This window comes from Lygodium microphyllum, chromosome 4 (genome assembly GCF_053477565.2).
Source record: "Lygodium microphyllum isolate KBCC chromosome 4, Lygodium_microphyllum_v1.1.10, whole genome shotgun sequence".
Classification (NCBI taxonomy): Eukaryota; Viridiplantae; Streptophyta; class Polypodiopsida; order Schizaeales; family Lygodiaceae; genus Lygodium; species Lygodium microphyllum.
Window position 1 is genome coordinate 92,722,540 of NC_141138.1, and position 27,187 is coordinate 92,749,726.

At 39.5% G+C, this 27,187-nt stretch overlaps 1 protein-coding gene and 1 long non-coding RNA gene across 3 annotated transcripts in view; both read left to right on the forward strand.

Moving 5' to 3' along the window:
• EMB25 (DEAD/DEAH box helicase) overlaps nt 1–16,263 on the forward strand; it is a 213,783-nt gene extending 197,520 nt beyond the window's left edge. The window contains exons 13-16 of one of the 2 annotated variants that reach the window (XM_087676228.1): nt 2,852–3,072; nt 3,202–3,301; nt 3,428–3,574; nt 15,849–16,263. In XM_087676228.1, coding sequence (XP_087532354.1) covers nt 2,852–3,072; nt 3,202–3,301; nt 3,428–3,574; nt 15,849–15,878 — 498 coding nt within the window. In that variant the 3' untranslated portion in view covers nt 15,879–16,263. Of the gene's footprint in view, nt 1–2,851; nt 3,073–3,201; nt 3,302–3,427; nt 3,575–3,812; nt 4,237–15,848 lie in introns of those variants that run through there. The other variant, XM_087676227.1, reaches the window with a different exon arrangement.
• On the forward strand, nt 1,868–2,600 carry LOC148037322 (uncharacterized). Its single transcript, XR_015690632.1, has 3 exons — nt 1,868–2,015; nt 2,113–2,243; nt 2,336–2,600. It is a non-coding gene; the product is annotated as an uncharacterized LOC148037322 (long non-coding RNA).
• Nucleotides 16,264–27,187: the final 10,924 nt, after the last annotated feature.

A 27,187-nucleotide genomic window follows, 5' to 3' on the forward strand; every position in this document is an offset into this window, starting at 1 on the left:
ACAACTAGCTGTAAGGCATTTCCCATGCATTGGCATTGTGTATATGTGCAAAAGGTCCTTGGAATGGATGAAAACTCATGAAAGTAAGCATTTGTCCAATGTGAAAACCCTTGCATTGAGTGAGCAGACTTCCTTTTATCTCATCAAAGAGTGGTCGTCTTGGACCTACCATATTCACAGGATTTACTGTTGGCAGTCTCACTATGGTTTCACAACAACTTACTGTTATCCTACCTTTTCATCTCGTCCTCCTACTATACCTCTTCACCAACACCCTTGCCTTGCAACAATTCTTTTTAATGGGGGATAATATTTAACCCTTGTTGTTCATATATTCCCTTCAAAGGGATCATGTTAGGCCCTTGGGTAGCCCAACAAGGCCTCCTGCCATCTGATGCCTAGAATTATTTAAGGTGGAACCTTTTGAGTAAAAACAAGGGTGGAGAAGTGACTTTCTCTTCATCTTGCAAGGCACATGTTAATAAAATAATTAATGTGCATTAATGCCTTGTTTATTCTCCTTAAACAGACCCAAAAAACATTAAATGCTGAATACCAAAAATAGAAGGCTTTATTTTGGACAGGTAAAAAAAATGCCCAAAAATCCTCTATAAATAGAGCCTGTTGTGGGGATAGAATATCCCTGATCATTCTTACCAGCCAGCTTTTCCTATGTCGTGTCATTGTCAGGCTGTACTATGAAGGTCCAACCAGCCTTCACCCAGCCTACTACACCCTTCACCCAGCTGTTATACTCTTCACCCAGCCTTAATCAACTGTCACTAGCCCTTCTGGAGGTGTTAGCTGCTGTCACATCAACATTCAACCTTTGTTGTGCCGCCTATTGCAATCGCCAACCCACAGCTTAGTTTGTTTTCATCACCTAGAGGTCATGCTGCTGCCACCATCACCTGGCAACCTGGTGCCCTGTGTTGGTGATGGCAGCAATTCCCACTTTTGGGCTGCTGGTTGTAGGCAGCCTGCAGTCATCATCATTCGTAAAGCTGTCTATACAGTTAGCATACCTGTGTTCTAGTACCTAGAGTCATCAAAGACATCCTGCGTCCTGGAGGACTGCCTCTCCCTCCCTCCACTACTGTCACGATATTGTCTACACATGGTGTTCTGCTTTTGCTGCATTTCAGGATTTGTCTGGAGTATGATGCACTCTCGGAGTTGTTCTCCATGTCTCTGACATCACTCTCATCCCACCTCATCCCTTGTCCAATCATGAAGTGTACCTAAGGTGCATTGGACTAATGAGTTGCTTGTGTGAAATGACAAGGTAGCTCTCTTCTTTTTTTAAAAAAATTCCTAAAATGTTAAAGAACAAAATGGAACTTTGAGCAAGAAATTATGAGGGAACAAAAAATCAAGTGAAGCTTGCGAAAATATATGACTTAGTTTAACACTGAGTTGAAGACTCATTGAGGAGTATAGGTTAATTTCTTAGGAATTAAACTCACTAAAGCATGGGAACTGAATTCACTAAAGTATAATTTGATATCTAAAGCCATACCTACTTATACCCTATGGAAACAACACTCACTGTGCTTAAGGTAGTTGTTAGTGGTTAGTAAGTGTGAATTACCCTTCATGTTTCTCTAATGTAAGAAATAGGAACATTACAAAAGTAGAGGTCGATTGCGCACTTGCACATGACTTTTACCAAAATCCAACAGTCAACCAGATGAAGGAAAATATTTTACCTTGCATGGCACCTTGAACAAGACTCCTTGCACAGTGGCACATGGAATAGAGTACTCAAGTTTTACTAATAGATGCTTATTAGGTTACTTGTTTGATGCATTTTGACAATGTTTTTTGCCATGTTTTGGTGGGTTTCGTTTTATTTTTTCATAGCCTGGCTTATTTTGCACTCAAAGTAAGTGGATGGCCACTCCTTATTCGACTCAATGGATGGGGCAAAGGTAGTCATACACAGTGTGTCCTATGTGTCCAGCCCATGGACTTAGTACAGTACCAAGTGTACACCCAAAAAAAATTCAGATAAAGTATGGTGCTTCATATGTTGATTTAAGAAGACATAAAAAAATGAATTGTTAATTTATTTAAATATTAACTTTGAACTTGTTGCTTCAATATGATAAGCTAGAGGTAGAGGATGGAGCTTGAGAGCTTGAGGATGGAAAGATAAATTTGAGGAATGCCGTTCAAAAGAAAGCAGCCTTGCCCAACAGGCTCATTGGTGAAAAACGAACACAAGATAACCCCTCAAACATGTAAAAACAATCACATGTTCAAATAGGTGCCTTTGGTCTGTCAGGCAGCGGTCAGATCTTTGACCTGTCTGGACTGTATGGATCCTGGACAGATCGTATGGATCCAACCACTCTGGAGAGATTGGACAGGATGGTTTCATCCACAAACAAGATGCAACTGCGGGATGAAAGTGATGCCTCCCAGTCACGGTCTGAAGTAATTATAAACATTCTTGTATCCAAGACTAGTTGGAGGCCATAGTTGCAAGCAATAATTACAAATTAGCAGTCTTGGATGATTAAATAATCGGTGTGGGTGGTAATTCATAACCATGTTCAATTCACATGTTTGACTGTTTTTTTTTTTTTTTTTTTTTTTTTTTTGGTGCATTATGCATGGAGTGTTATGAAACTTCAAGTGTTACAAGATGTAATGTTTGCAGATATACACATACCTTGCATTGTTATCGATTTATAGATTAGGATTCAGCCAAACAAGATGCTCTTCATGAATATTCTCACAGGAAGAAAATGCCTTTGAGCTGTCTGATTCTAGGGCTTCTGTTTTCAACTTATATGGTTGGAACTGTCTAGTAGTTCCTCAAATTTTAGGGGATTGGCTCTTACAGGTTGTCAATGTTCTGGAGGAGGTGGGTGCTATCATGCATGGAACTCATGAAATGCTTCCTCTTGGTGAAATTGCTGCTGCTTTCCGGGGAGTTAATGAGTTGTGGTTAGCTCTAGCTTTTTCAAACACTGTAATTTTTTACCTCAGTCCTGCTCAATTAGCAGCAGTCTGTGCAAGTCTTGTCTCAGAAGGCATCAAATTTCGCAGTGATACAATAGTGAGGTATGTCAATACTTTTGCCACTGTTCATTTTTGGGAAAGGTTTATTTTTTGGAGCTGGGGAGAGGTTAATGAACTTGTTTTGAGACCACTTTTATTTGTTCTTTCTTGTCTTGTCTACATTTTGATTAGTGACATCTACAAACCATCAAATGAAGTGCAACAATCAATTGGTGTATTGAGGGAAACACAACAATGGCTGCTGGCGATTCAAAATAAGCATCAAGTCTCGGTGTGTTTCCTTCTTGATTTTATCGGATTGCACAGAATACCCTTAGTTCTATGGAATTATTTGATTGCCAAACAACACGTTTTTCTATGCTCATCCCTTGTCAAATCTCTGATTGCACAAGTGCAGATCCCTTGTGAACTAGATGACCAACTAGCTGGCTTGGTGGAGGCATGGGCTTCTGGGGTGTCCTGGAAAGAGCTCATTGAAGAGTGCAGTATGGATGAAGGTGACCTTGCTCGATTGCTGAGGCGATCAATTGACCTCCTTGTTCAGGTTGGTAATCTGAAGCTTTATGTCTCTGTTGAATTACCCTGATTTCTATGCCTAAGCTTATGGACAAAGCACTAACTACTAGAATGTACTCTTGATCAGTTATAATCTCAGTTTTGTTGTGAGTATACCTTATGTTCCAATGTTTGTACTTGTGTCAACCCTTGCTACAAATTTATGAACATGAACTTCTGAAGAGTTTTACCCAAGATTATATTGAATGGATTGACCTGTGCTGCAGTTAGAGTCCTTACCAAACACCAATACCTCCTTGCACAAGACTGCAAGGCAAGCTGCAGATGTTATGGATCGGAGTCCAATAAGCGAGTTGATAGCATAATGGCAAAGCCTGTAAAGAATGCAAGATCTCATGGTCACAGTTCAGAGGCACACAAGTAGCATATAAGCGGTCTCTCAGGGGTATTGAAAAGGAGTATTCTCTTGATGTCACCACAAAAATGCATGTGATGTTATCCATTTGTAACATATCATTCCTTTTTTTATTCTTTTGAGCTCTGAGAGCAGCCAGTGTACGTGCTTGCTTGGGTGGTCACTCAGAATCCCCTTTGAGGACGTGAACAAGCAAAATGTAAATGCATCTCTGTAAACGTGTGAAATTGTATCATAGCTTTTCTTCTTGGGCTGAAAATAGACTGTTCATAGAAGTGCTTATTGCCAAAAATTGATCTCTAACTTCACCTCCCTTTTGTAAAGAATGCTATGGTCAAACTGTTTCCTCCATATGTCCTCCTCACACAAACAAAAGCGGTCGTACCTATAATATGGTGCCTTCATAGACATGCAACAGTCTTCGTGAACTTTCGTGCACAGGGGCAGCGCCACAGGCAACTTTGGACAAAAGAAAATGCTTCCCAAGGCAAAATCAATTTGAGCATTAACAAGGGTGCTTAAGAGTGTGCTCAAGCATGGACACATATGCATGCTCACACATCCACATGCGACCGCATGCATGCATGGACACATATGCACACATGGATAGAGAGAGAGAGAGAGAGAGAGAGAGAGAGAGAGCGGCCTTCTTCATGGAAAGAAGGCCTCATCAAACTGATCCCCAAGGTCCCTTCGCCGTCAAAGCTGCAACACTGGAGACCAATTTCGTTGATGGGCGTGATGTATAAAATCTTTTCCAGAGTGCTGGCAAATCGGCTTCACAAGCACCTTCCAGCTCTTGTGCACCCCCTCCAATATGGTTTCATTAAGGGACGCAACATTTTGCACAATATCTTGAATGTGCAAATGGCTATTGATTATGCGAGGCACTCCAATCAGCAAGTGGTCTTGATTCAACTGGACCTGGAAAAGGCGTTTGACTGTGTGGACTGGTCTTTCCTTGCAGAGCTTATGTCTGCTATGGGCTTTGGGATCCGCATGTCCCGATTGATCTACACCATTAGTACTGAGGCTTCTTCAAGAGTTATGCTTAATGGTGGGGTCACAGAGCCATTTCTCCTTGCACGCTCGCTCAGACAAGGCTGCCCTTTGAGTCCTCTCTTCTTTGCCCTGGCGACTCACCCGGTCCTTTCAATGTTATCCTCCATGGCGGCTTCTGCCCAGCTGGCAGGGTTATCTCTTCCTTTGGGGCAGCACTTCATTAGCCAATCTTTGGCTGATGACTCCTTTATGATTTTGCAGGCGGACAGGGATAACATTCGCAAGGCATTAGATGTTTGGACGCTCTTTGGTCAAGCTTCTGGTCTTCGCATCAATGCCTTCAAGTCAGCCATTCTCAGTTGCACGGAGCCTGATTTAGAGTCATTAGGCTGGCAGGGCCAGGTGGTTTCTCGTGGCGCGATTGTCAGGCATCTTGGATACCCATTGGGGGTGGATGTACGGCCAAAGGCCCTGCTAGAGTGGATTTCACACAAACTGGCCGTGAAGTTTATGTATTGGAAGTCGCAAGCCTGGCCGTTCCATGTCCGCCTCAAAGTGGCTCAGACAATTATGCTACCAATGCTGACGTATTTCCTGCCATTACTGCCATGGACGCCCAGTACTTTGAAGGCTCTTACTCATCCCATTCGTTTCATGCTATGGAAGAAAGATTCACTGCAGGCAGGCATTTCCTGGATTTCATGGTCACATGCATGTACCCCTAAGCGCATGGGTGGTGGAGCTATTTTGGATGCAGAAACTCATATGCTGGCTCTTCGTTGGTCTCTGTTTCATGCCATGTGTGTGGATCATCACCCGTGGACCATCATAGCCCGTTATTTTCTTGAGGACAGCGGCCTCCGCCAGGGTAACACACGGCTTCGAGCCTCATGGTGGCATGTCCTTAATGCTGACGCTCGTTTCTCCAGTCCCTCTTCCTCTTTGTTAGTACATTTGGTCGGCTCTTGGAAAGTGGTGCTCCAAAAGGCCCGTTGGCATCCTGTAGGGGACCGCGTGCAGACAAATTCTTTTCAGCTGGAATTGTTGGCGGTATCCACATTACTTTCATGGGAAGATAAACATCATCTCAGACCAAGATTTAACCGCATGGCCCGTTTGGGTGTGACTTCGATTGCGGATGCTACCCTTGCCACTCGCAATGTCCTTGCATCATTTCGGACTGCTAGGAGACTTTTCAGGATCCCGCGCGGATACCGTGATTTATGGGGAAAGCTTTCCTCGGAACTTCAGGGTAGGCAACCCTTTCCTGCCCTGGCTATGGATCGCCCTTGGCAGGACTGGGACCTTGCAGGCCGATTGAGTCTGGAAAAGGCCTCTACTAATCAGGTGTATCATCTTCTCATTAAAGATCACCAATGGTTGGGCGTGAAAGTTAATGCTGTTTGGGGCCTGTGGAAATCACTGTCATGGTGGCAGGCAACGCTGATGGAGGGATGGCAGAACAAGACACCTTTCAAATGCAAGGTCTTTCTGTGGCGGGTAATGATTGGTGGTCTTCCTCTTGCCTCGGCCCTTTCCAAGCGTCGAATCTCGAATGGCACTTGCTTCTTCTGCACCACTTCGGCGGAATCGGCCTGACATCGTTTTCTTTCTTGCCCGCTCGCCAAGAATATCTGGTCACTCTTGTCACGAATCTGGCACGCGGTGGTGGGGTCTTCACTGACTCCCTTCGATTGGGTTTTTGTGCGCCCGAAGTATCCCACACCACCACCGTTACATATGAAGATCTTATTCCATTTTTTCAGATACTGGGGATGCTGGCACATTTGGACCACCCGAAATGCTTTTCTCTTTGATTCGGCTTCTAATGTACCGCGACATATTGCAAGGCTTAAAGGGCTCTTGCATTGGCAGCTAGATCTCATCAGGCACTCTGACTTGCTCCCTCGGGAGGATTTGTATTCCTGGCATTTGGCAATTGCCTCTGGGTCCTTGCCATGATTGGTGTAACTTTTTAGTACCCTAGTCCAGGGATTTCCCACACGTTGGCCTATGGCCCTCGTGCCTCTTGTACTCGTGTAATCATGTAATCTTGTACTTTCTTCGTAATTAATACAATTACCTTTTACGAAAAAAAAAGAGAGAGAGAGAGCATGGTATCCCGAGTATGCCATACTTTATTAGCCTTTTCCGTGACCCATCTCTTGGCCTCCACCATTTGATGATAAATCTGGTTAGCTGACCTTTTCTCAAAATCATCAGGAATCACAAACTTCCAATCACGCTAGGGAAAGGACGGCTGTAATATTGGCAAAGGGGAGAACCTCAAAAGCCTGTCTTGTAAGGACAACCAAATGTCATGATAATTGTGAGGTACTCAGAAGTGTTGACGGATACGCTTAAAAGAATAAAGACGAGCCTGTCTAGGAATGACACCATCAAGGACTGTCTGCAAACCCAAACGAGCCATCCGATTAAACTAATCTCTGTGCAAATATTTATGAGGCCAATCCAACAACCTAGAAGTAGCCAGGAAAGGAAAGATTCATCCAGATTTGGAAGTCTAAGGTTTGGTATCAGGGTAAAGTGTTCACGTAGAGGCTACTAATTGGGAGTCTCCAATTGGCGATGTGCTGCTAGCCCGCAAGATCTTTGCTAGTCGTTGTGTGTTCTGTACTACATGCGATGAAATAGTGCTTCATCTTTTTGTCTCTTGCCATGTTACTAGACAAATTTGGAGTTTTGTGTCCCGTATGCTTAGCACCAGATATCAGTTCGTTCGTGGATTATGGAAAAGATGGTTTCCTCGTCTTCTTTGCATTCAAATTATTCCTACCTTTTCCATTTCCTTAGATGGACAGCCTGTGGCATATTTGGCGTACTTAGAATGCCTTCATTTTTTATTCAGTAGGGTATCCATGGACAGCTGGTCCATGTTCGTGGTTTAGTATTATGGCAGATCTCATCTATGGTCTCAGCTGATGTGGTTTTTAGTGACATTGCTACTCCCTGGCTGGGTATTGTTCGCTCCACTCCAGCTGTCGTCTGTGAGTGACTTTTTTGTGTTAGAGTTGCGGTAGACTTTTAGTTGTATCTGTGTTTTTTTCTTTGCTAGCCTAATGATCTCGATGTAAAAATGTGACACTTGTATCCTTTCTGTTTGGTTGGCCTGAAGGCTGGATGTAAATATTCTTCACGAAAAAAAAAAACGAGAGAGTATGGATTTTCATTGTTGTCAAAAGACCTTATGTGAATACTTTCATTTGATTTAAGCTCTTTCACAAAAAAAGAGAGATAGAGGAGACCATGGTCACATTGGTCGGGTTTGTGGGATTGTTGTGGCAAATGGGTTCTATGGTCTTTGGTAATGTTAGTCTTGTGACTCATTAGCTCATTTTCTAACTATCTTTGGCTATAGTTGAGTTGGTTGGAAGGCCTTTCATGTCTATTAGACTGAAGTGTGACAAAGAAGATAATAAGAGGAAATACTCACATAGCAATACATTAAGTGTAAGTGAATGGCCCATTTGAGTACATTTGTTGTTTTAAGCAAAAGATGACACCTTGGGATATAGCTTAAAGTTGAATCTAACCATAATAAATGCAAACTATCTTAGATAATGTCAAGCTTGTGCATAAAGATAAATTATATTGTATGCCTCAAGGGTAAGCTAATAGAGATTTACTCCTCTAATAAGATGTCTCTCTACATGTAGGTGATTTGTAGGGATGTTTGAATATTGGCCTAGATAGAAAGTCCTTTTGTTCATATGTACACATATATACTCATCTATGCATGTACGTATATATAGACATAAATTTACAAGTATCAAGTGTAGCAAGGCTGCAACACACCTAAAACCACTCCAAAAAAGTGAATACATATAGTGGTCGATCTCATGAAAAGAGAATCAAAGAAAGATTGATTAAGATATTCACCAATGAAATTGTGAGTGTCAAATGTAGGATTACCAAAACAAGATTATTGTCGAATCAAATTGTTTATAAATCCCAATGACTCACAATCGAGAAAGTGGAAGTGAGAATTTAAGCTAGGTTGAACATTCAAAGAGCTAGAATAACTTATTGTAGAGGAAAATTTGAGCCCTTCTTGAATATATTGTTAGTAATATATTTTATGTTAAGATTAACCCTATTGCTCATTGCTTAAAAGCCCTAAAAACCATTGATAAACATAGCCAAGAATTGTCTTTTTTAAGGATCCGAATCAATCATTGTTGGGATAAAGGTCAGTGCTCGTGTTCGCTCGTAAGGGCCAGGTTGTACATAGCACATATACCTATCTAAAATCGTTATTAAGAGTTTGCAAGTAGGGCAGCAAGGTTTGAAGCTTTTTCTTGAAGCTTGAAGCTTCGCTCTTCATTTGAGCTTATTGGCAGTCATCATTGACCACTTGGGGATCCTCCCCATCATCTCCAACACTTGGACCAGCATTCCAATGTCTTCAAGGCTGAAGGCGCCATCAGTGTGGGTATGCAAATTTGGTTTTCAACATGCTTAAGACCTACAGCAGCTGCTCCTCTTCATTTGGCATCATGGTTGTGCTCCATACTTCGCATCTAATGCTTAGCATTGAGCATTAAAGTGTAGTATTACACTCGGGGCTGGTATACATTCACCTTCAGGTTTGAAATACACAATATTCAAATCTGTAATAAACAGGGCAGCACCTACTCTCTTGAGATTGATTCTCATATGATAGCTATTTGGATGTATCTTGATATTGGATGCTTTGGGAACCATGTGGCATTGTCTTGAGGCCATTTTGAGCTAAACTTGGCAAGGATTTGGCTCATTTTGCAAACATATTTGTGGCTGAAAATAGGGCAGCAACTATTTCTTGAGTAAATAATGCTTATGATTCACTTATGTAATGACTACCTAATGCCCATTTGGTGCTACATGACTTGGAGATGTTATGTCCATGATTAAAGATCATTTTGAGGTGATTAGATTCATCATTTTGTTTGGTTTTGACAGAGATTTGACTCCTGGAATAACAAGGCTGAATGACATTTTGACTACGTATGCATTATGTCTTGCTTCTTAGTCAGTCTAAGAGGTTATTTTAGTTCTGAATTTTCAGGACAGGTTTTTCTTGAATGTCAGTACTACACTCCTAAATTGTAGGACAGCCACCTATATTGTCAGGAATTTCAGGACTGCACTCTTGAATTGCAATACAACCACCTGTATTGTCACGAATTTCAGGACTGCACTCTATTTTTGTTAGGAAATTTACATGTTTACTATCATTGAATGCTTTTGAGGCATTTTGGGCAATGAACTGATGTATATTTTTGCTGCTACATACTTGGGGATATTCCTAACATACTACTGAGTGGATCTTGGAGCTTCCATTGCTTGGCATTAGCTGTCATTTGCTGTCATATAATTATTTGGCTGTGAATCATGGCTAGCAGTAGTGACAATCATCTTATACATATCAAGAAGCTTGAAGGAGCATTTAACTTTGCAGTTTGGCAAAAGTAGTACTATAATATCTTGTTGCAAAAGAAGCAAGCAAAGCCAATTAAAGTAAAGGGAATAAAACCAATTGACGTAGAGCAGGACGACTGGGATGAGCTACATGAGCTTGCACGCTCGACCATCAAGCTATCGATTTCTGATGCCTTACTGTTTAACATTGAAGGGTTGGATTTTGCTTATGACATTTGGAAGTGACTGGAAGAATTGTATGCCCAAAAGAGTGCTACAAGCAAATTCTACTAGCTAAAGAAACTCATGGATTTGTGTATGAAAGAAGGTACTGCAATGTCTACTCACCTTAGTGAGTTTAACTCCATTTTCAGCCAACTTGCCGCTTTGAAGTTCAATATTGATGATGAGTTCAAAGCTACGTTTTTGTTTTGCACTGTACCAGAGAGTTGGGATACCTTCAGGACTGCTATGAGCAATTCTAATGCTATGCTTTTATATGTTGATGTAGAGAGTACTCTACTTATGAAAGAAATGAATTGGCAAAACAATGTATCCAATAAGTCTTCCAGTGCTTTGCATACTAGAGTCAGATCACAGCAGAAAGGCAAATGTGATAGCAAGGGACATAGTAAATCACGTAATAAGGATGTTGAATGCCATCATTGTGGCAACAAGGGTCGCTTCAAACATGACTTCTATAAATGGAAGAAAGAAAAAGGGAAGGGCAAGAAGACGAATGACAATAAGGAAGAGAAGAAAGATTTGTCTTAACTCTTCAGAATGTAAGGCATGTACCATATTCAAAAATTCTTGGTATTGGTTGATAACCAGACTGATAAGACACTTAAGTGTCTTGGCTCTGACAACGGTGGAGAGTATGTCTCCAAAGCCTTTTAGGCATTTTGTGACAGTAAGGGAATAAAAAGGGAGCTCACTGCCTCTCATAATCCATCCCAAATTGGAGTTACAGAGCGCATGAATCGAACCATACAGGATAAGGTCTGTACGATGTTGTCTCATGGTGCATTATCCCATGGCTTTTAGGCAAAGGCTGTTATGACAATCGTTCATCTAATTAACAAGTCATCGAACAGGTCTTTGGGGGGGAGAGTCCCTTAGGAAGAGTGGTTAGGCAAGCCACCTTCTTATGCTCATTTGCAAGTGTTTGGCTGCAAGGCTTTTGTGCACATACGGAAAGAAGAACACAACAAACTGAAACCAAAGTCCTATAAATGCGTATTCCTAGGATATGGTGACGAGGGTGAGATGGGGTATAGACTTTGGGATCCCGAGAAAAGAAAGATAGTATGTAGCAATGACGTCATCTTTCGTGAAGATCGCATGCATAAGCAGCCCGAGAAGACTGAGGAAGTCAGGAGGGTTGTTTTTAGGGAGGATGTACCTTTTAGACTGTCGTTTGTGCTCAGTGGACAGCATTGTATACCTGCTATAAATACTCTTGAAAATGCAAGAAATGGTGCTGGAAATGACCAACAAGGTATTGCCCATAATACACCACAGTTTCAGCTTGAAAACATGCAGTTAGGACAGCCTGAACTGTCAGGACAGCATGCTGGAATTTCAAGACAGCAACCTGTACATGCAGAATTGCAGGCTTGTATTCCAGGATAGCAAGCTGTACATGCAGAATTGCAGACCTATATTTCAGGACAGCAACCTATAAATGCAGATTTGCAGGCCCAATAGCCAAAAAATGCAAAACCTTTGCTGCGTAGGTCAACCAGACCTTCAAGGCAGTCAAATATGTTTATTCCTGGTGCGCAATATGCTGCAAATTATGTCATGTTGATGGATTGTGGTGAACCGTCATGCTTCAAGGAAGCAATGACTAGACCGGACAACAAGAAGTGGTTCAAGGCCATGCTGTTGAAAATGGAATTACTTGATAAGAATGGTACTTGGGACTTGGTGCAGTTGCCTAAAGTGCAAAAAACTCTTCCATGCAAGTGGGTTTACAAGATGGAGGTCACTTCTGGTTCTTTGCCAAAGTACAAGTACAGTTGGTTGCAAAGGGGTACAAGCAGGAACATGGAATTAACTTTGACGAGATCTTCTCTCCTGTAGTCAAGATGACTACTCTAAGAACCATTTTGGGCTTGGTTGCAGCTGAAGATATGGAGTTCATACAGATGGATGTAAAGACTGCATTCTTACATAGTGATCTGCATGAGTAAATATATATGCAACAGCTTGAGGGTTTTATTGCTAAGGGCAAAGAAAAGATGGTCTGTAAGCTCAAACAAAGTTTTTATGGGCTGAAATAAGCACCAAGGGAATGGTATCATAAGTTTGATACTTTCATGCAGTGTCAGGGCTTTCAAAGAAGTCAAGTTGATCACTACTTATACACCAAGAAGGTAGCCTGATTATCTTGGTTCTGTATGTTAATTGCTAGCAGGGATACTTGTGCCTTGGATTCATTGAAGCAAAGTCTTCATGGCAACTTTGACATGAAAGATCTTAGTGATGCCAATCACATTCTTGGGATGCGGATACTCAGAGATAGATCGAAGGGGTTACTGTGTCTATCTTAGCAGGAGTATTTGTCCAAGATTTTTTAGTGTTTCAATATGGAGGAGGGGAAAGCAATTGGAGTTTCATCGCCTCCATATGTGAAACTCAATGCAGAGGACAGCCCTACATCTAATGATGAGAAGGCTGAAATGGCCAAGATTCCGTATACTTCAGCCATTGGCAGTTTGATGTATGCTATGGTTGCTACACGTCCCGACATTTTCTTTGCAATGGAAGTGGTTAGCAGGTACATGGCAAACTCTAGCAAGAAGCATTGGGAAGTAGTGAAAGGTATTATGAGATACCTCAAGGACACAAAGGATTTGTGCATCTGCTTTGGTAAGCAGAAGACATCTGTCGTTGGCTTTACGGATGCGGACTATGCTGGATATGTGGACTGCAAGAAGTCCACTACAGGGTATGTGTTTAACTTCACAGGGGGATTGCCTCTTGGATATCCAGGCTGCAGAAGTGTGTTGCACTGTCTACTACGGAGGCAGAATATGTGGCTACAACTGAGACATGCAAAGAGGCCTTATGGCTGTCACATTTGGTTGCTAAGCTGAGGTTCTTGTTCTCCATTGTGATAGTGAGAGTGCTATCATGTTAGCACGGAACCCTGTCTTTCATGCAAAGACAAGACACATACGGGTGAAGTATCATTTCATCAGAGAGGTACTTGACAGCAAGAGCATTGAGCTGGTCAAGGTGCACACTGATGAGATAACCCTACAGACCTCACAAAAGGTCTTCCAACAGAGAGGTTTGCCCATTGCCGGCAAATGATGGGTATTGGATAGGTATAGTCTTTTTAGCTTTGTAAATACTTAGCTGATTCTTTTCCTCTACCTTTGGGCACACTGCCTTTAGGGGGGGGGTTGTTGGGATAAAGGGCAGTGCTCGTGTCTGCTTGTAAGGGCCAGGTTGTACATAGTACATATACCTATCTAAAATCATTATTGAGGTACTCTTCAGTACCACAAATCGTGTGTCTATATCTCTTCTCTTTCTCAACCTGCATCTCTACCAGAAGCTCCAATGTGCAACTTCATAAACCTTGCTTGTAGCCACAAACCACTTTTTCAAGACAATACCATCATGCAACCATGCAATTGAAGCGTGCATCTACCAACCTTAATGGCAAGTAACAAATAGGGTATGCTAGAGAATGGCTAAGGACCAATAAAAAAACACATAATTAGAGCACAAAAAGTAAGAACTTTTATAAGTAATTAATCTTAGATGTCACACTGAGTGCATTCAAATTTCAGGCGTATGTAGATACATGCTTTGTGCACAAGCACATGCACATGCACATGCACATTTGTCTTGAACTATTGTAGGTCGTTTTCTTCCCACATAATGTCGGCACGCTTCATCATGCTATTTCTAACCAACTCTCTCTTCCTAGTAGTTAGGTCACCATAAATATCTAGCTCATCGTCCAAGTTGAAGTGATATAGATGGGGATTGTTAACTAGATGATCATTCAAATCCACATGCTCGTGGGCCTCCAACTCCTCTTCATTGTGGTCTACTAGTATATCATGTAGAATGCAACAAGCATTTACAATCTTGAGCAATGAGCCTAAGTCGGGGTTTTGAATGGTCTTACCAAGGTACAGCTAGGATTGCTTCAGCCTACCAAAAGCACATTCCACCATGATCGTTAAGATTGCATGTAGTTGTAGTTGCACCTATGATTGTTAGTGAGCTCATCACGTTGAAAAAGTGTTATCAGCCATGGAAGAACCCTCCATCACCCACAATGTATTCTGTGATACAGAGATCCCCAAATTCAAAGGGAGCGCCAATTAATCTTCTTTGGCCATGGCAAAGGTCGAAGAAAGTGGAGTTTAGTAGCAATTTTGTGTTGTGACTGCAACCTTGCCGACCAGTGTTAACATTGAGAAAATGTATGACAGCGTCCACAATTCTTTGGATAATCATGCTATAGCATCAATAGCGATTGTATCAATCAACACTACCTTCAAGGGGAGGCAAGTCTAGCTTGAGGTGAGTGGCAATCAATGACACCACAACAATCGGGAAAGGAATGGAGAGCGCAGAACCTCTCCATCTCAGTTACCTTGGAATCTGTTTTAGGCCACTGCAATAAATGCAATAATAATTTTGAAAATTGTTGAACTTCCACATCCAAAATGCTCAGAGACATCTATGCAATGCATGCAAGATGCCAAGTGACGGATTGTGATGGCCACTTTCTGGACCTTCTGAGGATATTCTACAAGGCAAGTTTTGAAGATACACATGAATCCGACCTTGGTGCAAGTTATTGTGGGCAAGTGAATATACTAGATCGAATAAAGCAACTGGAAGCTGAAAAACCTCTTGGAATTTGGCATCATCCGTATGCATGAACGACACATAATGATTCCACCAATTGATTGAGGATCTTGGCTTCACACACCAAGACATAGGTGGCTGTTGCAAGGGATGATGTTTGGCAATGCAGAAGGCCAACCGTAGAGAAGGTCGCTGTTGCAAATAAAGGCATTGTCATCATCGCTTTCTTCATCTTCCAAGAACCTAACATTTTGGATGCATATATCAAGAGCTTGCCCAAGAACAGACAGCATCGTCAGCAATGTTTGGAGCAGTATGAGAAGCATGAAGCTTGTTGTTTGTGCCCTTGACGGTGGATGTGGATCGAGATCAAGTGATTGCATGGCTGCGTCATTGGAAGGGTTGTTGGAGTTCAGAGATAAGAGGGAATGGCTGTCCATGTTATGTTATTCAAACGGAGGTTGTGCCTTGAACCAGAAGTAAAATTTGGGAAGGTTTATGGAAAGCAAGGGAAATGGGTAGTTTTATAATGGTTCAGTGATTTTAGAGAGAGAGAGAGAGAGAGAGAGAGAGAGAGAGAGAGAGAGAGCTTTTCTTGACTGCTTTTGTTAACACGCAGAGCCGTGCTGTAGTGAAGGATTGTCCGTGATGGTAGCAGGGCATGTTCATGTCTATGAGAGAGAGAGAGAGAGAGAGAGAGAGAGAGGCGCCGATGCAGAAAGGTAGATAGGCGATGTAGTCTAGGCATTGTTTCCTGCAATGGGTTGAAATCGGCATTTGGATGCAGTAGCAGCAGAGAGAATCTTAACAAGCTTGTCCCAATTGTCTATCGTTTTGACTGGAATATATTTTTTAAGGTGTGGCATCGATGCCCTTGCTAGTCATCACCATGCCAGGTCGAGTTGCAGGCCTCGCATGGCGTGGCTCTTATCTTTTGTTTGTATTGACTGTCGGCGAGCAATACATCATGTAACCGACGAGCAGAGAAATGAAGGCCTCTCCAAAGAAGTTGGCGACAATCGATTGCATCCATTGCATGACATCCGGAGTAGAAATGCATTTTCTACTTGAGGAAAATAATAACCACTTTTAGAAAATCCTCCTTTAGTGGGCAAACGATGGTTGGCAAGTGGCACCTTAATGTAGTTCTGCTTTCATAAGAACTTCATGCATGAAGTACATTAAAAACCAACCATCACCTCGGGAGAATCTTTTTCTTCTAACATAGAAATTTGTGGTCTTTTTCATCACAAGATAGTGTCATTTATTTTGATCGGATGCTTTGTCTCAATAAGTGTAGCCTTGTTGTAGTATATCTTCATGTGATGCCTGTCTTTGCAAGAAGCACACTTATTTGGTGTAAGGGCTAGTGATGTATTTGGTGCTTTTGATCATGTCCATGTTATGAACATGCAATCAGAAGTTGTGCACTTCTTAGGTGGTGTTGCTACTTTATTGGGTTGTGAGGATTTCTATTCATGAAAATGCAACTAGGAGATGGATCAAACTCCAAACAAGCTCAAAGTGTTGCCCCACACTTGAGGACCTAGTTGGTGAAAAGCGAGGTGTGGTGCATCACTCAGGGTGACAGGTTTACCAAGTGACCTTGGGGTGTCTTACCCTTGATGGGCTCTGAGATTGTGTGGTGGGAAAATAGCTAGGAAGTTGGGAATGGAGCCTACTAACAACTAAGGCCATAGGATGTGCCTAACTTTAGGGCCCCTAGGTGATGTGACAGTGGGTTCACCTATGTTTCTTTTGAATAGATTATTTTCCTTTCTTTTTTCCTCCTTTATTTTATTAGGAGTAGCTTCAAATATTTTTCCATGCAAGTATTGCTCATCATGTAACTTTTGAGGGCTAGCCTTGTCATAAGTAGTATTGTTGGAAAGAAGGTGATTGCAATTAGTAAATTTGGTTACATTTGTATCCTCTAAAAGCTCAAGATAGTAGGCCACTATCATTGTTGCTTGAAGAAGTAATTTAGCCATCACATGCTTACCTAATCTTGTGTTTATGTCAAAGAAAAGATCGTGCATACTTTCTTCTTCTTCTATTATATTTCTTTGGTTCAACAAGATAAGGAGTTGCTAGTGGTCCATGGTGCTCTAAGTTTTAAGACCCCCATTATGAGAAGAAGCCATGTGTGAGCATGGATATTAGTTGGGTCGTAACTTGTATGTTAGATGAGGTCTATGTGATCGAGTGGTAAAAAGGTGATCTTTGTGGATCTAGCCTTTGGATTAAATGCAATTGTGTTAGTAGCAACTCAAGGCACAATGCATTGAGTTGTGGGAGTTGTCAGGGACCCATATTTTGAGGTCTTGGGGTTTTGAAAGCAGCCCTTGGGTAGCTATGGGATCTTAAGGGGACCAGCAACCCCCTTGACGGGGTCTCGAGACAACACCCTGGCCTGCCAACATAGTAAAAAGAATATTCTTTGAAATATTCCCTAGCCGACTATAATATGTTGAATATGTTGATCAGACAACCTTCCTGGGCTATAAAAGGAAGACCCCTCTAAAGCCATCATCAATCTATCTTTTATCTAGTCATAGTTCTTCTAGCTATCCTAAAGCTCTTTGTCTATCATCTATTCGGATTTCCATCTATCTAAGCTTTACAATGGAAATACATGGGTGGGGAGAGTCATCTTTGTATTAGTTCATTTGAAATTAAAGTATTTTTTTTTTCTCGTATTTAATGTGTGTTTACTACTCCTTGCTCAGATTATATTTGTTGTGATGTGTATTTTCTACATTATTGGTCTTATTTATTAAGGTTAAGAAGATGAGGAGATGAAACGAATAAGGAGGGTGGCTTGCAATAGGCCACCATTTTCCCCTCTCCCAATCATTACTTTTTTAAAAAATAATTTAAATATTATACCCCCTCTCCCTTTGTTATTGAATAGCCACCATGATCCTTTCCTCTCGCCACTTCATTGTCTCTCTCCTCTCTCCTATAATCATCATCATTATCTCATTCCTCTCCCATCCATCTAATAAGCATGTGGCCTAGCCTTTTTACCCCTCCCTCTCCCCATCCTCCTTATCAAATCAGCACCCCTTCTTATTTTTATTTACTTAAAATTTTAACTAATTATCCTATCAAAACTTCTCCCCATTAATGGATGTGACTCTTCTCCGCCCCTGCTTCAATTAATTACATTTTTAAAAATTATATGAGAAGAGGAAGGAGAGAGAGGGGGAGATAGATAGATAGATAGATAGATAGATAGATAGATAGATAGATATGTCCCCCTCCGAATTTCATTAAATGGGGTACCCCTCTCCCCAAATTATTGAGAATCAAATGACAAAACTCCCACTATTTATTATTTTATCCTAAGGATATTTTGTACTCCCTCCCTCCCTTGAAATTAAGTCATGTTGACACTTGGATAATTGAAATTAAGACATTTAGATATTTTCTCCTCCACTTACCACATGCTAACACCTCAAAAATCCCATGATATAAGTGGGATTCCCACCACCCTCCCCTCCTCAAGTATAAAAGGAAGATTGATTGAGAGTAATTAGAAGAGAGGTAGGTGATAGTAGAGCTTTTCCCAATAGAGAGGAGTGATAAAATACAAGTGTTCAAGAGCAAGAGACAAGGCAAAGACCAAAATTCTTGACGCACTTTCCTCAAAGTCAAAACCCTTTTGCCTTGTCCTATCCACTTTCTTTTTCTTCATCCATCATATCCCTTTGCAAAGCAAAAAGGTCAACTTGTCTCATGAGACAAGGCCTTTCAACATGGTAGGTTTGTCTTTAGTGTCACTTAGCACTGATTGCAATAGCCAAACAACGATGCTATCAATTCCAATGTAAAAAAACAGGTTTTTTTTAATGCTTGAATATTCACACAATCCACAAATTTTGAAGTGAACCTTATTCTCCTTACAAAAATTTATGGAACTAATAAATTAACTCCATTTTTAATGGATAAAATTCACAAAATAGACATAAATATATCTTAACTACCTCACTATTATCAAAATAATAGATATTCTATTTGGATTTCATAAATATGTTGGTGAAGTGCCCTAGTCAAAACCATGGGAATTAACCATAAATAGGGTACATCATCAATAGTATTTGTTCAAAAGAAAGGAAAGAACATTAAATTTCCTATACAAGCACGTCACTAATTTAGAGAAAAGTCAAGATATTAACAATCTTGCATGAGGTATGAGTCAAGCATTAGAAACAATGCATAGATAACAAGTTGAATTCTTTAATTCATATCCTGAATTTTTGTCAATATTTAACATCTCATCTTGCTTACATAAAAACTATAATTTATTACTCTCGTAGTTATGAACTAAACCTCAAAGGACTAAAGGATATTCTAAAATAATATATAATAATATTCAAAATAATAAAATGGAATGGTTGTACATATCCAATAATTAAAAATCATGAGGTCTAAAGAGCTTGCAATTATTATCCAACCCATATGCTAGGTAGAATAGATGAAAAGTTTGGATTATTAGCATGATAGAGCTCACACATTAGTAAAAGCATGTAATTCTTGGCGCATGAAAATTTTATCAAAGGATTGACTTAATTCAACCATCAAATTCAGAAAATTATGGTTATATTAAAAGTTTAAATGTCATTTTTCGATAAACAATAAAATTCTACTTGAGAAGTACTAGCTAGTTACTAGTTCATTGATTGTGATTTACAATCAAAAATTAATAAATCTTTACGTATGCCTCGAAAAAGAACAATCTTGAGCATGTTATGCCTCCTCCTAGGGTAACTCTGCTAGGGCTCAATTTGAGATAGTTTTGTTCCATCTATGAGCATATAACCAACATCTAGGTAGGAAGAACCCATACAAAGAGTTTCCTTATATGGCAACATGTAACTAGGGGGGATCTAGTAGGAAAAAGGTAATTATGTAGTTGGTCCTACAATGGAGAAGAAATCTATACGAGTATGATGCGGTGAGCATTAAGAGCTAGTGAATTATGAATTGGTTTATCGCTCCAAAGAAGAGAGTAGATTTTTGTATGTGCTATATGAGCAAGAATCTAATGTAAAGACTATTAATTAATAATGCAAATGTTTTGAAATGACTATTTTCACTAGTTTTGTATTGTGCTTAATAAAGATGTGAAATGATCTCGTTGTTAAGGAGTAATTAAGGAAGCTACATTTGAATGTCAAGTAACTTATTAGCATGCTTTGTTTAGAAAACTAAAGAAAACCATATTAAATTGGAAAGCAGGTAATCGTCTTTTCCTAATGGAAAATGATTGATAGATGGGTGGACTTGATAAGTTGAGTGTTTTCCTCATATGGAAGTTTATGGTGACAAAGAGTTATATGTTCACTTCTCCTAGGGTCTGGTCTTAGATCTCAATCACATGTTATTTTAGAAGGAGGTATGATTTTGCCTTGTGGGCAGAGAGGTAAATTTCAACTCCTCCTCATCTCTCACTTTCTATGAACCAAGTGCAACAATTGACTACTCTCAATCTTGATGGATTACAATGTGATCACTTGGAGGTATTTTAGGAACCTTCACACTGATCCTTGTGGGTTGAGGCCAAGTGCTTCATACACCAAGGTAGACCTAGGGCCACCAAGTTAGACCATGGAGTGTAGACGGTAGCGATTGGAATAGACCCTGGATGGCTAGCAAGCATTACCTTCCACAAAAATGAGATAGGTGTTAAAATGGTTGAGTGAACTAGCCATCTTTTGAGGATAATTGTGATGGCTCTCTACTAAGGAAGCTAGTTTACCGCTTTGGATTGCTAAGATTGGCACCAAATGTGAGAGGTCTCTCTGTAGGGACTCGTTGTAGGCCTTAGGGATGCCTAGGAGAGCCAATGGGATTTGGTTGTAATTCCTTGGGCATGCTAGGACTATTCTGCCCCCTCTAAGCCCAAATGGATCTCCTAGAAGGTCTCGATACTAGTTGAGGATAGACTTGGCAACTTATTTTGGCCTTCAAGTGAAGTCCAAATACGTACTAGAATAGTTATAATACAAATGAGTATTCTTTAAAAGAATCAATTAAGGAAGTTGATTTCTATATATTTGATTAAACCATGTTAGAGTTTTAAAAAATTAAAGAAATGTTTTGAGAAAAATAGATTGTTAGATTGCTAAGGGATCTTTCCAATAGCAGGGTGATCTCGATTAGTTGAGATGCTTTCATCATAAGTTGAATGTTAGATTAGGCAAAGGTAGGAAGAGCCAAACATTGACTATCTTAGTGTGTCATCATTAGAAACCAAATAGTGCCATTTTAGGGGGCCAAATTTGAGATTATATCATGTGGGTAAAGGAATTGATGTGCATCACTCCCTCTCATTTCTCACTCTCTTTGAGCCAAGTGGAGCAATGGTTTGCTTCAGCTTGAGGGATGATAGAAAATACATTCATCTCAAAAGCCAATGCTAGAAGGCTAATAGAAGACTATGAAATTTTATATTGGGTTTCTTATTTTTAGGTTGACCCTTATGGGATTAAACTAGAGCTTCCCCTACAAGGTAGACTCAAATAGTTCAAGGTTACAAATGTGCAGTTATTCTAAAGAGTTCTAGATGGTAGTAATCTTGATTTTTCTTGATCGGCTACTAAAATACATGCCATCAATATCCATTAGGTAGGCACATCACATGGTATCAAAGCAAATATTAGATATTATTTATGAATTATTAAAGTTAGATGAGAACCAAATTAAGAAGTTTTTTAAAATGATTTATTCTCCTACTAATATTTGACAAAATTTTGCTATAATAATAAAGGCTGAACTTGTTTTCTTGTATTTCGATCCATATTCACATTAGTTATGCACTCCTTCAACTTTGGATGGAGAGATCAATTTATGCACATTATAGACCAACTTTACAATCCTTCCCCATATATCATGAAAGACGATGGACGTGAAATGGAGCATATTGCCTCATTGATGCCAAGAGTCTTCCATATATCTGAACTAGCCATAAAAGGCTACACTGGATGGAAAATTAGAAAGTCATTAAGATATTTTAGTTTTGAAGAGTCAAGGGTCAATCCGACTCTTTTCATAGGAGAATGATATCTATTTAATTTGTTACATTTAGATGAAGTAGCCAAAGTAATCTCGATCGGTAGACTGATTTTTTTAGGCCACTATCATCACAATACTTGTTATAAAGAGGGTTACCCCAACCTTCCATCCAAATATAGAATCCTAGATGTATTTGCTGAACCCCCATCTGATAGCACTATTGATATATTAGAGTTCCATGGGTGAATTTTATAGTAGAACCCTATTCATGACATAATGTCTTTGGCTTTACTAAAAAATAAATTGAATGAAATATATTTCTCTCTTCAACTTTGTGCAAAAAATTTACAATTCTAAAAGAAATTACTAAGCTAAAATGTGAGAAGGATTTATATGCTCATATTAAACTAGTTCTTGCATATTCTCAAGATACTCCACCTATCATTGATCCTATTGATTTGTAAGAAGAAATCCCTTCTTAAGCAAATTAAACCTCCCAAATTCAATGGGAAGGGTTAGGATATGGAAATAGACCCCGAAAGTTTTGATTATATCTATACAAGGCTATTTTCAAATCGCAAGGAGAGACGAGCACCCTAATTAGGCCATATTGGCCAAGCTAAAACTAATAGGGGAAGTGTGTCTTTGGTGGAAGTAGTGGTGTACATATGCTAGAGTCTCAGAAATTGTTGCTATATGGGAACTCATAAAAGAGGTTGTGCATGGAAGGTATCTTTTGTCTTCCTACAACACCTTGAATATGAATGAGTTCTTCAAGCTTTGCCAGCTAGGATTAAGCTTGGAAGTGTATTACTCCTAATTTTAACTCTTCAAAAGTACACCAGCAATGGATATCACCCAATAGATGGCCTGTCAAGGCCTCAGTCTTCCTTTGGATACTTAGCTAGAAACACAAATCTACAAGATCCCTTGATAAGAGATGAATCGCTTAGTCTTCAAGTACAATCAAGGAACACAAGATATTGGAGTTAAGGATTTCCCAATAAAGGACCTCATGCATTCATAAAGAGAGCGCAAGGGCAATAGCAATTTCATACAAGAAAGAAAGCAAAAGTTAATACAACTGATACCTTCATTCGATTAAATCAAAACAATTGTGCTCAAAGGTGTTTCTATTGCAATGAACTGGGACACTACAAAAGACAATGCCCTAAAATAAATGAATCACCTTGACAAGGATAATGTCCTAGCCAAAATAGATTGGCAAGAGGAAGAGGAAGAGCTGCCACAATAACTATCATAGGGATGAAGAACAAGAACCCCTAATAGAGACTAAAATGAAAAGAGGGATGATTTATGCCTCTCTTGATAATAAGGGACCAAACCATTAGTTCTCCATGATTTAAACACCAATAAACTTTATGCCAAGAAGAAGTGCACACTCTTCAAAAGGCAAATCAAATATCTTGGGTTTATAATGCTAGAAGAAGGGATTGATGTAGATCCTGCAAAAGTTAAGGATGTACAAGAGTGACTACCCCCAACATCATTCAAAGAAGTGTGTAATTTCCTAGGATTGACCAAATGGTACCGAGTTTTTATCAAGGACTACGCCTTGATTGCCCCACCTCTTACACACTTGCTAAAGAAGTAGGCTCAAGAAAAGCTTAGTGACTACTCATAGAGCAATCTAACTTTGATCAGCTCAAGAAAAGTTGTAATAGATGCAAGCTCTCTCGTAGTAGGCTGTGTACTCATACAAGAGGGGCATCACATCGCCTATTCTTCAAGGAAGCTAAAGAGTCATGAAAGAAACTATGCTACTCATGACTTAAAAGTTATTGGCTCCAATCTCACACTCGCAATTTGTGAAGATATTACTTGCTTGGCAATAAATTTACCTTGGTATAACATATCACAAAAGTCTCAAATGGATCTTTACCCAACCAGATTTATACATAAGGCAACAAAGATGGATTGAAGTTTTACTGCAAAAGTATGACTTTGAAATAAATTATAGGACAAGCAAGGAGAATGTAGTTGTAGATGCTTTAAGTCCCAAGGCATTCCTTAATATTCTCATTACGAAAGAACCTTCGAGAGTAGAATCATTAGCTGCTATAGTATCAATGCTGAGTAACTCCATCATCCAAATGGAAAGGAGGAACCAATAGGGACCCTATGTATCAATAGTTGAGGAAGGAAGTGAAACAAAAAGATCGAGACCCTAAGTCACCAAGATTTCTTTGTTAAGGGAGAGCTTGTATACTTCAAGAAAAAGTTATGCATTCCTTCTAGCCATGAATTATAGGACATCTTTCCTACATTAAGATACTCTATGGAGTAAGTAAGAGTTATCATTGGGAAAAGCTTAGAGGTGATGTACTTGAGTGTGTCACTAAATACCTAAGTTGCCAAAGGGTGATAGAAAAGTGCATTAAAATGTTAGGCAAACTTCAACCTCTTGATATTTCTCAGATGAAGTGGGAATTCTTAAGCTTGGATTTCATAGTAGGATTACCTTCAATCTAATGAGGAGACAACTCTATCATGGTGATTGTAGACATGCTAAACAAGTTTGTTCATCTTATTCCACTCGATACAAATTACAAGGTTTTAAATATCACAAGGTTGTTTGTTAAATACATTTTTAGGCTTCATGGGCTACCAAAAAGGATCGTTAGTGATCGAGATTCTCTTTTTACTTCTCAATTCTAGAAGAGCTTATTTAAAGCTTTTTGCATGTAGCTATGCTTTATTATAGCATGTCAACCACAAACTGATGGCCAAACAAAGTGAGTTAATCATGTCATAGAGGATATTTTAAGGACACTATGCTCTCTCTCTCTCTCTCTCTCTCTCTCTCTCTCTCTCTCTCTCTCTCTCTCTCTCATTGAACTCTAATACAAAGGGATGTGAAAGCGTTGCAAGAGGATGTCATAAGGTCTTCACACATGCTACATATGGTAATAGAACAAGATAAAATTGTGCTCATAAACATTGAGGATTTTAGTCAAGCAAGCAAAGATTGAGAATAATGCATTATATTAGGAGGTACATTGCATGCCCTTAGAGATGACATCTGACACTATCACTTCTTAAATAAATTATTTTCAAGGGGAAAGTCGTACATATCAAGTTGATTTGCTATCCCTAACATGCTTGATTTATTCATAATTTATTTACAAATACAACCTAGATTTCTACCAATGCTACCTCCTAGGACTTGAAAAGTATGTACATGAGTAAAATTCCAAAAAAAACATAAAATAGCACAAAAATTCAAGCACTTGTTGACAAAGGGACAAGATAGGAAAAGGGAAGCCATGCTAAATATAGTAACCTATGATGCCCATCTAAATAGATAAGAGAGCATCAAAGAATTACAAATCAATCATAAGTTTGAAATTCGACAAAGAATTCTACAAACATACAAGTTTGTGTAATTGCAAGAAAACTATGTGGAGATATATCAATTGAGTCATGCAAAGAGTACCAAAGTCAAGCACACCTCATAGAGAAAACCTAGAATTCAAAGTGAAAAACTAGACATTGGGGTAAAAATCTAAATCAAGAGTGAAGATAAGGACCTCAAGATGAACCTTGAGGACCTTAACATGAAAATCAAGGACTTGAGGATGAAGATCCATGACCTCAGGTTGAGAAAAGCCACCTTAAGGTAAGACTTGATTTTGATAAACATATTTGCTCGCCAAAGCCTATTTTCTTAATATAGTACTTTTTCCTCATATTAAGAAACCTTTACACCCCTTTTTCTCCTTGAAAACTTAGTAATGATACTATTGAAACCCTTGGAGGAGGTCTTCAATAATGATATCACAAGTATGTACTTTAGGTCCCGGTGTCTAGTTTCCATTTCAATGTCAACCAATCTTCAATTGTGAAGGATGAGGGTGGGTTTTGATGAAAGATGCTAATAGAGTGATGGTGCTGGAGTGCAAAGGATCATAGATCAGGCTATGGATTTTCTCTAAGAACTCTATATTTTCATGTAGTTGTTTCATTATTGTTGCATGGCCCTATAGGAAGTCAAGGATCTCATAAGGCATGTTATACTCAAAGGATGGCGTTCCCTCGAGTGCCTTTCACTTTTCCTTCCTACACTTGTTTCTTATTCTTGGGATTTTTTAGTTTTTCCTCAAAATATTATTGCACGGATGCTCTTTCTTCTCTTATATGCTTTCATAAGATGTTCTAATAGTCCTATTAGTTTTACTTTTAGGCTTGTCAACTTCTTGTTTCCTTCTAGATTGCTCCAATGTTTCCTTCAGGTCAATTTCTGCTTGCTATCAATTTGAGTGTGCTTCTTTCAAATGCTTTTTACTTATCCTATTCATTCTTTTTATGTTTGTCCTTTTTTCTAGGCTCTATAGCTTTCTTCTTCTAGGATTTCTTGGTTTAGCTCCTTTGCTACTCATTGTTCTTATCTATCCTAATCAATTAATACTCTAATTTCCTAAAAGGTAGGGTTTTGGTTTATTAGAGATGGGGCATTATGGTCATTGGGAGCTTTCATGATAATTTGTGTAAGTGCACTACCAAAGTTGATTGTGGTAACTTTAGTATTATCCCCCTTTCTCTTTTATAAAGCACTATTTATGCCTACCAAATACTTCTACAATATCACAATTGCTTCATGTACACTCTTCACCTATTATAATGATTTAGATTTTTTTGAAATATTATTTTAGCTAGTATGTCCTCCATTAGGCTCTTTGATATTCAAGTCATATGACTATTCTAATGAATGCTTGAGAACATCATATGGGGCATTTTGGTGTTGAGTTTCCTCCTATATGGCTACCTACTATAATCCATCTTGATTTAGTGTAGGATGGTGTCCTAATGTTAAGATAACTTCCATATCCAAATGCCTCTTGGCATATGGCTTGCTCTTTCTCTTGATCCCCAACACTTCATTATTCTACCTGTCAACATTACAGGATGATCCACTAG